Raw genomic sequence first — 12642 nt, 5'->3', positions numbered from 1 at the left:
TGGAGGGCTCCTGACCCCCAGTTAAGCCCAGGAAGGGCTCCTGATCGCCGGTTCTGCCCAGGAAGGGCTCCAGCCTCAGAGCTCGCTCCAGTGTCGGCTCCAGTTCCAGAGCTCGCTCCAGTGCCCACTCCTCCTGGGCACCCCCCAGGATTCCTAGATTTCCTCAAGAAAACTCGCTATCCTTCCTCTCGCTCTCTCTGAGCAGCAGATATTTAAGCGTGTATCTCCTTTTAACTCAATTTAGTCTGTTCATGGTCTGAACCTCTCTTACTGCTGATCCCTAGATGTCCTGCATAACTCAATTATAAACACACACACACGTACGTACACACACAATCCTGTCTGGGAGTAATGAGCGAGATTTAGAAGACAGATCTCAAGATTTTGCTGTGTTTCTGCTATAATTTTCCTCCAAATTTAATGTCACTATCTTTTGTTATTAATAAAAATTTATTAAAACCAAATTTACAAACCAAACAGCAACATTTTAATGTATTAAAAAGTCATCCTAGATGTGAAAGATGCCAGATTCAACTGCAGCACAGCAACAGGAATTCATGAAAAAGCAATATAATATAATCTAAAATAAGTAAATACATTTGTAAAAGCTACATTAATTAATAAACTTTGGAAAAGAGACAAAAATCCAGTTTAAAAAGGCAACAAAAGGAGAACTGAGAGAGACAGTGAAACGGAGAGAAAGAAAAAAGAAAGGGGGTGAGAGAAAAAAAAAAACATGGAGAGGAAAGAGAGGGGCTAAAAGATAAAGGACTCACAGTCTGAAGAGTTTGGTCGTGGTCAGAAACAGCAACTCCGGAAGAACCTGAAGATTATTCCTGTTGAGACGCCTGCAAACACAGACACACGCAGCGACATGAAATCACACAAAACACACAGTGGTGCAGTTTATGTACATTCACAAGAGCAAAATTCAATGACTGTGAGGCACTAGAAATTGTATGAGGTCTATCAGACCTTAAACTATTTGCAGAAAGTCTAATCTAACATGTGGGGTTGTCTGCTCACAAAACCGACTGCAATAAGCTATGAAACAACTGGAATAATCTACCCCAGTGACATATTAAAACATCAGAAAAATATGAACACAGTAAATATTGTGAATAGATTCCATATGAAACATCAGATCTAAATATTTACAGAAATATGCACTGATTGAGCTGTGCTCAAGGAAAATACTTCAAAAGTTTAATGCTATAAAATATTTCAATTCGGGTCTGCCATTCATCAACTTGAGCCTTGACTGTGTGTGTGTGTGTGTGTGTGGCTGGCAGACACTGTCAGTGTGTGGGGGCATCTAGCAAACACACGCAGACAAAGAACAGCCCGGAAAAACAGATGTGGGAAAAACAAACAGAACGTCTCACACAAAGTGAAGCAAAAGAACTTACAGTGCAAACACACACAGACACACACACACAGACACACACACACAAACACATATGCACACACATCATGAAAGGAAATTATGCATATTTGCTTAAATTCAATGACAATTCAGTGATAAAAAGTAATTTCTCACATTCTCTTGCTCGGTTCTCTGACATGGTAATAAACTGAGTAATATTCCCGACTAGGGCATGTATAATAGACATTATGCATGACAATCAGCACATATATAATACCCACTGTGCATATTAATGAAGAGTGGCGCCACTGCTGTCTGTGTGTTAGATTAATGAGGCTTGAGATTAATCAATAATGTTTTTAATACCAGAATACAGATCGTTCAGAGCAGCTTATTAAGCTCCCAGGTTTTGAGAGCTTCTACAACGGCATTATGAAGTCTGCTGATAAAGGGAGAATGTTAAAATAATACACACAAATAAACACCCGATCAATTCTTGCACTCTGACGTCAGCATGCAAGATTTACCACACGTCAATCACACAAGCCGTAGTTCTAAAGTGAACTCTGCCTGCACAAAGTACGAAACCATCAAGCTTTCACTCTTCCTCGCTGTTTTTACGCCCTTCACTTTCTCTGACACACTCTTGCAAACACTCGCACACTCAAACACAGCAGCCAATGACATCATCGTTCAGCTTCTGGGGTTACATCATTCCATTTGAATATTTAATGAATGATGAAATAATAACGAAGCACACAGTGCTGCACACTCCAGAAATGCCCACGTGTTTCACTCAGGCACAGAGGACAGCCTTCCTGAGGACCCCGCTGCAGAAACACACAAAGACACACGCACACAGTGCTTAAAGCGAATAAGATCGACCCTTAAAATAGACGAGTACACACAGACACACACACACTTACAGATAGAAATGCACATAGTCAGACTCTGACACACACACACACACAGATGTGCACTCACAGTCATTTCCAAGGAGGGCCATAAAGTGAGATGACTTTTAATGCCAAAAAAGTGCCAACAAGACTGAACAGAGGAAAGAATGAATTGAAAGTTAGTGTGAAGACACACACTGCTACTGTAGCATAAAGCACACATGATCCGCAATCAATCACATATAGCACATGAGATAAGTTTATGGCTTGATTTATAAATCAGTAGGCTCAGACGGGCCGCCCACAGTCTGCTCACTGAACAGGCTTATGCATATTGCACACAAAACTGGAAAGCACTTTCTTCATTTGGCAAGCGCTAATCTGATTGGCTGAATCTGCGCAACTTCCTTATATGCACAAAAGTCCAGAAAGACACAAAGTCTTTGCAAAGCCTGATACAATGAGCACATTTGACAATGAAATAATCGTTGAATTTGCGGACGTTTTCTAAGACAGTGGTATCAAAAAGATATTCAGCGTTTAGTAGCAAGTTAACTTGATATCCACTGTCAGAACTATATGTTAATCTTTGATTTTACAGTTATTTATCAGTTGTTGATAGGCAGATATTCTGATCACAGAGTCTGTATTCCTTTTTACAATATTTTAAGGTGTTTTCTGAACAACTGTTCATGGCAGCAACCACACCTTTATTTCATTGTACACAGGTCTGGTATAAACTATATTAAATTAAATGAAAAACAAAACAAAAAATGAAACAGAATGCTAAAAACAAAAAAAAACAAAGAACTAACAAAAACATAAAAACAACTGCGGAGCACGCCACGGAGGCAGCCATCACCGTCGGCGCCATCGTTAGAAGGCGTTCAATTACACAGTTATTCCTGCGTAAATGGGCAGTTGAGAATGAGCCACAATGTGGACTAGACCATATGCCATTTAGTCAAAGGTCTGCCTGCGTAAGACTGAATCAGTGACCATGACAGTTCTCAGTCTCAATACACACGCAATTAGCTCACAACCAACAATTAGCTCAACAGTGTGTGTTTGTAAAGAAATAAAAGGGAAAAAACGGGAAAACAAGCTGCATCACAGAGGAAGGAAAGAGAATGCATGAGGAAAGGACTGAGATGAGAATGAGAAAAAAGTCCTTCTCCATAGGCTTACTTTACCTGACTGCATTGCTCATGACTAGCAAGCCGTGACGAAGGGTGTTTGTGCGTATGTGTGTGTGTCTAACAAGGGGGGTCATACGTGGAACAGAGTCTCCACTTTTCCTCCCTACAGGAGGTCGTCACACCCAAAACCTAAATGCATCCCCAATACGCATACACACACACACACACACACATATTTATGAAGGGCCTTTGGTAAGGTCATTATAATGCCTATGCGTTCTAATCCTCTCAGCTATGCAGTCACCCTCCAGCATTAGACTCATGCTTTTGTACAGGCACAGTGGGACTGATCTTACACACTGACTTTAGCTGTGCTATTCAGCGCTACCGCTAGCTCCTCTATCCCTACACTTATCACTATAAAGAGCTATTCATCGCCACCATTCGCCCGCCTAACCCTTCAGTTATGCCAACACTGCACAATTTACGCTGAAAGCAAGTTTGCTATTATTACAAGCTATTACCAGTTAGCTGTACTCTGCTTTATGAGCTATATGTCACTGTACAAAGCCGCATTCACGGTTAATGCCATTGACCCTTTCGCTAGTTAGCATTCAGAGCCACACGCAGCTAATACAAATCCTTTATTAAACTAAAACTAAAGTTATCATACTCGTGAGTGAATTATATGTGTTTTTCACAGAGGCGAGTTGGCACAAGCCTTTTTTGGTTCAGCTGGGTTGGTCGCAGTCATTAAACATTTCCTCACACCAAATTAAAAGGGAATGACTAGCAGAAAAATAGGATAGCATTGAGCAGGTGATTGACTGAGCCTCACGCGGCGCGGCTCAAATGCCAGTTCTAATATGACTGTGTGTAAACTGAACATCTGCCAGTCACCATTAAGCGATGGTAATTGACAGTCAATCATCTTAAAGTAAGAATACTGTTTCTACAATTAGAATCTAGACAGTAAAATAGTGTTTAAGCTCTCCTCATGAGAGAAATAAGTTTTTGTAGGGAATTTAAGATCCACATGGCCTTTATTCGTTGTATAATACATTACTGTACTGCACAATAATCTTTATTAATTGTAATCCATTATTAATTACCAATTCGCCCTGGGTTCCTCTGGGAATTTAAAATGGGTTTTTAGAATTTATGAGTAAAATAAGTAAGTGTGCAGTGTAGTGTGCAGTTACTGAGTAAAAAGAAAATCACAATGCATGAGTAAAGTAAGATCAGTAGTGAACATTACCTTTAGAGAATATGTTCTTTTAAAAAAATATATACAGTATCTCACGATTTATAAATCGTGTGCACGATTTAGCCTACTATTTTTTTTTCCTGCATGCCATGTGCAGGGCTCCGTACGAAACATATTTTTAGATTAAAATTTTTTTTCAATGCAGTAACTTGTTAGGGACTTTCAAGACAACAATGCTTATGAAATTCATTTTTCAGGTATAACTGTGTCTAAACTACGTTGTACTACAAAATGCTCTGACTCACTTTATATGAAGTTTTAACTACTATGTACTAACATTTAAATTAATAATTTGATACCACAAACTTGAAGTGTACACAGACCCTCTTGACTTTTGTGGCCAGCGGTTTAGACATTAATGGCTGTGTGTTGAGTTATTTTGAGGGGACAGCAAATTTACACTGTTATACAAGCTGTACACTCACTACTTTACATTGTAGCAAAGTGTCATTTCTTCAGTGTTGTCACATGAAAAGATATAATAAAATACATACAAAAATGTGAGGGGTGTACTCACTTCTGTGAGATACTGTATATACTGTATATATATAAAGTTAGGTGCAATGTACTTATTGTGTTCATGTTGTAAAAACATGTACACTTCAAGTTTGTGGTATCAAATGATTAATTTAAATGTTAGTACATAGTAGTTAAAACTTCATATAAAGTGAGTCAGAGCATTTTGTAGTACAATGTAGTTTAGACACAGTTATACCTGAAAAATGAATTTCATAAGCATTGTTGTCTTGAAAGTCCCTAACAAGTTACTGCATTGAAAAAAAATGTTAATCTAAAAATATGCTTCGTACGGAGCCCCGCACATGGCATGCAGAAAAAAAATAGTAGGCTAAATCGTGCGCACGATTTATAAATCGAGAGAACGAATTAGTAAATTGTGCGCACGATTTAGCAAATCGAGGGAACAAAATAGTAATCGTGTGCACATTTTAGTACATCGAGGGAACGAATTAGTAAATCGTGCGCACGATTAATTTATTTTTTCTTGCATGTCATGTGCGGGGCTCCCGTAGCTTCATGCTGTAACATATAAATTGTAACATATAAACAAAATTTAAGGGGTAACAATTTTTTCCATAAGGTCAGTTCCTTGCAGTTCACCACTTTCTACAGTGTACATAAGGACTACAACTACAAGGATTTGAGTTTATATGCTGGACAAATCAGACAACCGTAGCAACTTGTTAACCAGAAACCTTATTGTACTCATAAATGGAAAGTTGCTTTTCTGAAAACCCATTAGAAATTCCTCAGGTGAGCTCATGGCTAAAAAATGCTACTGGGGTTAGGGTTAGGGTTAATACTGGATCATAGTGTATAATATGTGTACAGCATTAATGGAGATCTGCAGTACACCAAGTGCACCACTTTAAGAAACTGACGAAACCTAAACTTTTGTCTGAGTCAGTGACAAAGAGAAAAAGGCCATCAGAATGAATATGGTTTGAAAATGGAGAATAGCTGGGGGGTAAAAGCTTGAAAGAAAAGGGAAGGGGGGGTGGTTCCTTAAGAGCGTAATTCCCATTTCCATTCCAGCTTCCAGTGTCATTCCTTAAAGGGCTGTGTGTGCCAGAGTTAGTTGCGCATGTGTGTGTTCCCCTGAGGCTGGGTTGGCTGTCAGACAAAAATGTTGCTCCATGAAATCCTGACCACAATGTGCGCACACACACATGCCCACAACATACAATGTCCACCATTAATATATGAAAACACACACTTGATTGTGTAATGTCATTTTGCAATTAATTGTACTCAGAGGTCACACTGTTAATGTTAACACACAAATACGCTACTGACTTTTAGCCCTACCGGCCAGTGCAGCATATCTTGTGTGTGCGTGTGTGTGTGTGTGTGTGTGTGTGTGTGTGTGAGTGAGTGAGTGTATGTGCATTAGTCACTCACAGTCTTTCCAGCTCTTTCTGGTCCTGAAATGCCCCTCTCTCAATAGAAATGATCTTGTTCTCCATTAGCTGCCTAAGAATGGAAATGAAAGAGAGAGAGAGAGACCAAAATAAAGACAAGTCACTCATTGCATGAATTTCAATGATTAAAACAGTTAATATGTTGGTGCATACTTGGCTATTTTATAGAGAGCACTTTACATTTCATTGTCCGCAAATAGTTTTCACAAACACCATTTCACAGGATATCTCATGATCTGAGACCCTCCTCTCATTATAAAACCACCATAAATAAGAGCTTTTAACCTCAGTCTAAATACAACATCTATACTTAGACTATGATTAAAAAAAATATATATATATAACTGCACAATTTCCTTCAGCTACACTGCCCTACAAAAGCAAAGCGCTTGTCAAAATTTTGTGAATTGGCTGAAGTCGGGGCTTTTAGACTGTGATTTGTCCTGTGACACACAGGTTTTTCTCAACTGCGCCCAGATTTTGATTTAAAAAAATTATAATAAAAGCATGGCAATTCATATCAAATCACTAAATCAAACAACACTGCAATTTTTCTCAGCTTTGGCGCAGTTACTGCGTCTTTATAGCAGTACATTACAACATAACAGATACCCAGGTGAACTTTCATATGTATTCCCTTGCAATATGGGAATCATATATTTATAACATCATTCAAAGGTACACTGATGCATTATTTAACCCTTCTGTAGCTGGAAATTGACCCTACATGAGAAATCACAGCTCACATTTCACAATTTTCGGTTTGACTGAGCACGTATGTGAGAGACGTCTGTGAAGAATGTCAAGAAGTGTCGTTAACATAAGTTGATGTTAATTTGAAGTATATGTAATAAATCTGAAGTAGAACACTCTAAAAAATCATCTGCAACCACACAGAAGAAGAATAATACACTATGTCAGAGCCATGTTTTTTATGTTTTGTTTGTTTTTGATATGAATGAAGAATATGTGGTAGTTTAGATGCCACAACTTTGGAGATACAGGTCATTTCAGTGATGTCTTATAAGAGCAAGAAAAATTAAGAGTGCGAGAGAGGAAGAGAAAAGAATGCGTCTATGAGGGAAAGGAAAGACAGACAGAGAGAAAGTCTTCAGCTGAAATACTACCCTCCAAGTGGGAGGGCAAACCTGTTCTTACATGAGCTCTCTATATGTCTCTCTCTAACATATACATTCACACCCACACATTCCATCTCACACATTTACATTCACAAAATATCCCACTCTGTTACAACCTCACACAGAGACAGAGAGGAAGATAGAAAGAAAGATATAGACAGGCACTTCACATTCCAATAGCGCAATCATTTTTCTGAATAAATGCTGTCTTTGTTTCTGTTTGACAATCATGGGCTGACTGCCCGTTAAGCTTCACCGTTCAAACTTGTTTGCTCTAAGTGTGCATATACTACAAGTGTTTAACCTCCAGTGAAATCCAGAACAATGTATTTTATGACAAGCCATGGTATTTTGGCATAACGATGCTTTCACTGGCATTTATCTAATAATGGGACCACTGGGGACCAATATGTTTGCTAGATAATGGGAATGTAGACAAAAATGTGCATAAATATCTGCATATATGTGTGATATGTGTGATTAACCTCATTAGATAATATTTACATTTATATTAAAGTAATTACATTTAACAAAGCTATTTTTAAAATTAGCCTGATGAAGAGAAATATTTTATATTTTACGTACTTTAACTTTTTTGTTGTTTTTGTGATAAAATCTACATTGTGCTTTTTTTCATGCAAAATACACTTTTTAAACATTTTGGGGTTATATGCTTTCTAAACAAAACAAGAAAATGAATAATAACTAGCTCTAAAAACTAGTTCAGTACTTACAGAACTCTGAGGTGCCGCAGTCCCGCGAAATCTGCCTTAGTGATTTTAGTCAGATTGTTTGCATTCAGGTCACTGTGGAAAGAAGAGAGGGGGTAAAATTATGAATAATGACTTGCGTATTTAGACATAATTAAGACGTCTAAATTAAGCCATTAAGTGGTAAATGATGCTAGGAACCATTTTATCTTTTCTGGCCACTTCATTACACTGGCCTACAATGCATTTCATGTGTTCAAGAGCATGCTAGATTGCTTAAATTATCTGCATCATCATGCACCATCCGTGAGTGTATTTCATCATTAATGGTGTGCTAGACTGTGGATGAGTTCTTAGCAGGTTTCTAATTAAATTCTGGTCAGGGTTCAGCAATCCTGACCAATTAACGTTGGTGTCATGTAGCTTTTGAATCCTGCTTTTTAATATGACAGCTACTTACAGCTACCCAGCCAAAAATGAATATCACAGTTTTAAACAGAGCATAGGAGTGATTGAAATTCCAATAATTAAGTAAAAGGCAGGATTTTAACTGTGTCTTTGATGGTTCAACAGCTCTCTGGCTCTTGCCGTCTCAAATATATATATTAAGAGTATTTGGTCGTGCTGTATGCATGCTGCAAAAAGAGATAATAACTGTAATTTTATAATTGTTTAAATAATTTTGTGGCACAAATGTATAATAAATGCACACTGTTATGACTATAGTAAAGTACAGCTCAGTGCAATCGTGTTAATGTAGCGTGTTTCGGCGCACTCACAGTCGCTCAGCGTTGCGGGGAATGTTCCGCGGCACGCTCCGCAGACTCTGCCCATGGCAGTCCACCGCTGTCCCGCTGCAGGAGCACTGAGACGGGCACGACTGAGCCCCAGCCCCGCCGAGCAATGCACATAGCACCACTGCTTTTAAAACAAACATCACTGCTGTTTCCTCAAGTTCTGATAAAACACACGAAATTCCCGGTGCGAAACAGTTGCACCAGGAGTTTTAAATCCAAAAATTAGAGGAGTCACAACAAATGATCTTTGAGAAGAAAACACTTGTAATCTCCTCCGGCTGGAATGTTTTTCCCTTCTTCTTTACAAAGGGAAACAAATTACAATGCAATCCAGATCAGCTCCCATCTGGGTCTGCGTAGTCTCTTCTGTTCAGGGACGCGAGTTTAGAGTCCAGATCCAGACGATTCAGCCGCAAACCAAAGTTTAAACTAATCCCGCACGCGCATTGTAGCTCTGCGTTTTTGTTTTGTGGCTCCTAAACACCTTATGCGCACATTTACGCCAACAGGAGACACGCGCTTGGAAACACGCACTTGGAAATCCACCTGATGATAGAGATGCAGTCATACACATCCAGCGGAGCTGATTGATGGTTCAACAGCTCTCTGGCTCTTGCCGTCTCAAAGCAGCGCAGGTTGTGTTTAAACTTCATGCCAGTTTAATTAATGAATCCCACTTCAGAAAGACAGTCAATGTAAGAGACAAATAGAGACATGCGTGAGTGGAATAGAAAAGGACACTCTGGTATTGTTCTGATGACAGCACTTCAAGAGGGGAAATCCACCTGATGATAGAGATGCAGTCATACACATCCAGCGGAGCTGATCTTCACGTGCGCTTAGAGGGTATTGATTAATTGGGTGTATTGATCTCGCGCGCCCTCATGCATCCATCATGTTGTCACACAGGGACAAATCTGCGTTATAAATCTCCTCAAGTTCTGATAAAACACACGAAATTCCCGGTGCGAAACAGTTGCACCAGGAGTTTTAAATCCAAAAATTAGAGGAGTCACAACAAATGATCTTTGAGAAGAAAACACTTGTAATCTCCTCCGGCTGGAATGTTTTTCCCTTCTTCTTTACAAAGGGAAACAAATTACAATGCAATCCAGATCAGCTCCCATCTGGGTCTGCGTAGTCTCTTCTGTTCAGGGACGCGAGTTTAGAGTCCAGATCCAGACGATTCAGCCGCAAACCAAAGTTTAAACTAATCCCGCACGCGCATTGTAGCTCTGCATTTTTGTTTTGTGGCTCCTAAACACCTTATGCGCACATTTACGCCAACAGGAGACACGCGCTTGGAAACACGCACTTGGAAATCCACCTGATCATAGAGATGCAGTCATACACATCCAGCGGAGCTGATCTTCACGTGCGCTTAGAGGGTATTGGTTAATTGGGTGTATTGATCTCGCGCGCCCTCATGCATCCATCATGTTGTCACACAGGGACAAATCTGCTTTATAAATCCAATTCGGTGCCGGGTAAAGTCCTGGGTGATCCTCGCTGATCTGCCTTTACTCGAATAGCTACTCAATCGGAAGTGTGTGTGTGTCTCTCTGGCACCTGATGGCGCGCGCGCGGGTGTGTGTGTGTGTGTGTGTTCAGAGCAAAGGCGGCGCCTCTTGTGTGGAAATAAGCCCCGCACACTGATAATACTCGATAACGGAATCACATACAATTTCTCGATCCAACACGGGTACCGAGTCCAGCCAGAAGACAAGTCAAGTCAAACCCGTCCTTCAAGCTTACTGCACTGAGACACTTCGGACCTCAAGTAATCACTTATAACACATTAGCCTATCTGACAGGTAGGAATATAGTGTTGTTGTTTTTAGAATCCCGACTTTGAAGTCATGAACTTGCAGACTAAATGGGCTTTTCCTGGAGTGAGTGAATCAAATAATTCCCATGCATGCACCAATGCAGTGAATGAACTCCTGTGCTTTGATTCTCTCCGTTCTCATGCTCGGATTCAAGTTATTTTAGGTGAAGTGCGGCTCTCGGACACGGGATTCTCTCTCTGTCAGACTAACATGGAATTGCTCTATATACACCGGAGCGGCTCCACCCCCTCGATCCGCCCCGCTGGCCGCATGAGCCCGAGCCGTCTGCCTTCTACGGCACTGCCGCTCTGGGGACATGAACAGCTATCACGAGCGGTCTAAAGACGGTAGCCGATGCGCAAGTGACGCACAGAGGGCTAACAAGTGAGGCAGCATCTGTTTCTTGCTTACACACTCTCTCTTTTTCTTGTGAATGAGGTAAATGGATGGTTGGCTGTTTGGTAATTGCAGGGAAAGTTTTGAAACTGTCTTAATCAATCTAAGCTGCTTAAGGAGATTACAGATGAGTATCTACAGATCTGAACCCAGATTCCAGTTAACAACAACAGGAACCAAAACCAGAGAGAGGTGGAGAGTTTTGCCTGGGAGACAGAAGCAAAGGAAGGTAGCAGGAATGACCTCAATCACCTTCTCAGTATGCACCTGCAGGGTAGGGAGAGGTCAAGGGTCAATTGCAGCTCCTGTGAAGCTGAAACACACAATTATACATACCCACACTAATCTAAAAAATATGTTTTTGACTATTTGTTATTCATTCGTTCGTTCATTCATTAATTCTTTCTTTCATTCTCATGTACACAGTTATTTGAAATGTATAAATGTTTCTTATTGAATTCCTTACTACTTACTATTAATTTGAAAACCAACCTACAATACTCCCTTTACCTGTTTGTCAAGATATGCAGTTAAGTATGAGTTTGAGGTAAAAAAAAAAAAAAAAAGCATTTTTTTTTCTTAGTGTGAAGATGATTTTAATAATTTCAAGGATCTTTTGTGCAATAAAAAGATGTTATGTATGTTGAAGTTTCTTCATGGCTATATATGAAGAGTTCATTTGCAAAAACAGATAACTGTTTTTAACAATTTTAAAAAAGCATGTCTTTTTCATTGTGCATTCCAATTAATCTCAATCAAACTGCTGTTGGGTTATTTTGACAAAGTAAAAATAACTAAAGAAAAATACAGCTAACTAACACAATAAAACACAATAAAAACATGATAACATAATAAAAAACATCATTTTTGAAAATAAAAAAAAATGGAGTTATCTGTTTTTGCAAATAAACTCTTCATATGCTAATAAAGAACCTTTACTTAGAGTGTATATTAAGTAATGTTAGGTATATGGTAGATTGAATAGCCAATAATGGTTATTGAGTTAGAGTGGTAGGTTGAGTAAGACATAGCCTATACTTTGTAATATGAGGTATTAGAGTAGATTGATTGTTAGAGAAAGGTTATTGAGATAGGTTGGTAAGTTGAATAAGGTGCTGAGACATAATAAGAAATCTGAGATATTGAGGTAGGTTGGTAGGTTG

The 12642-nt window shown here is 39.3% G+C and overlaps 1 protein-coding gene across 9 annotated transcripts in view; it reads right to left on the bottom strand.

Annotated features, from left to right (window-relative positions):
* Positions 1–10168, bottom strand: part of slit2 (slit homolog 2 (Drosophila)) — a 94536-nt gene extending 84368 nt beyond the window's left edge. For 8 of the 9 annotated variants that reach the window (XM_016559857.1, XM_016559858.1, XM_016559859.1 and 5 more), the window contains exons 1-4: positions 9237–9827; positions 8482–8553; positions 6589–6660; positions 777–848 (exon numbers count right to left, since the gene is read on the bottom strand). In XM_016559857.1, the coding sequence (XP_016415343.1) occupies positions 777–848; positions 6589–6660; positions 8482–8553; positions 9237–9394 (374 nt within the window). In that variant the 5' untranslated portion in view covers positions 9395–9827. Of the gene's footprint in view, positions 1–776; positions 849–6588; positions 6661–8481; positions 8554–9236; positions 9828–10039 lie in introns of those variants that run through there. The other variant, XM_016559853.1, reaches the window with a different exon arrangement.
* Positions 10169–12642: the final 2474 nt, after the last annotated feature.

This window comes from Sinocyclocheilus rhinocerous, unplaced genomic scaffold, assembly GCF_001515625.1.
Source record: "Sinocyclocheilus rhinocerous isolate Xijiao unplaced genomic scaffold, SAMN03320098_v1.1 scaffold1129, whole genome shotgun sequence".
NCBI lineage: Eukaryota > Metazoa > Chordata > Actinopteri > Cypriniformes > Cyprinidae > Sinocyclocheilus > Sinocyclocheilus rhinocerous.
This window is presented reverse-complemented; position numbering and strand designations above follow the sequence as displayed.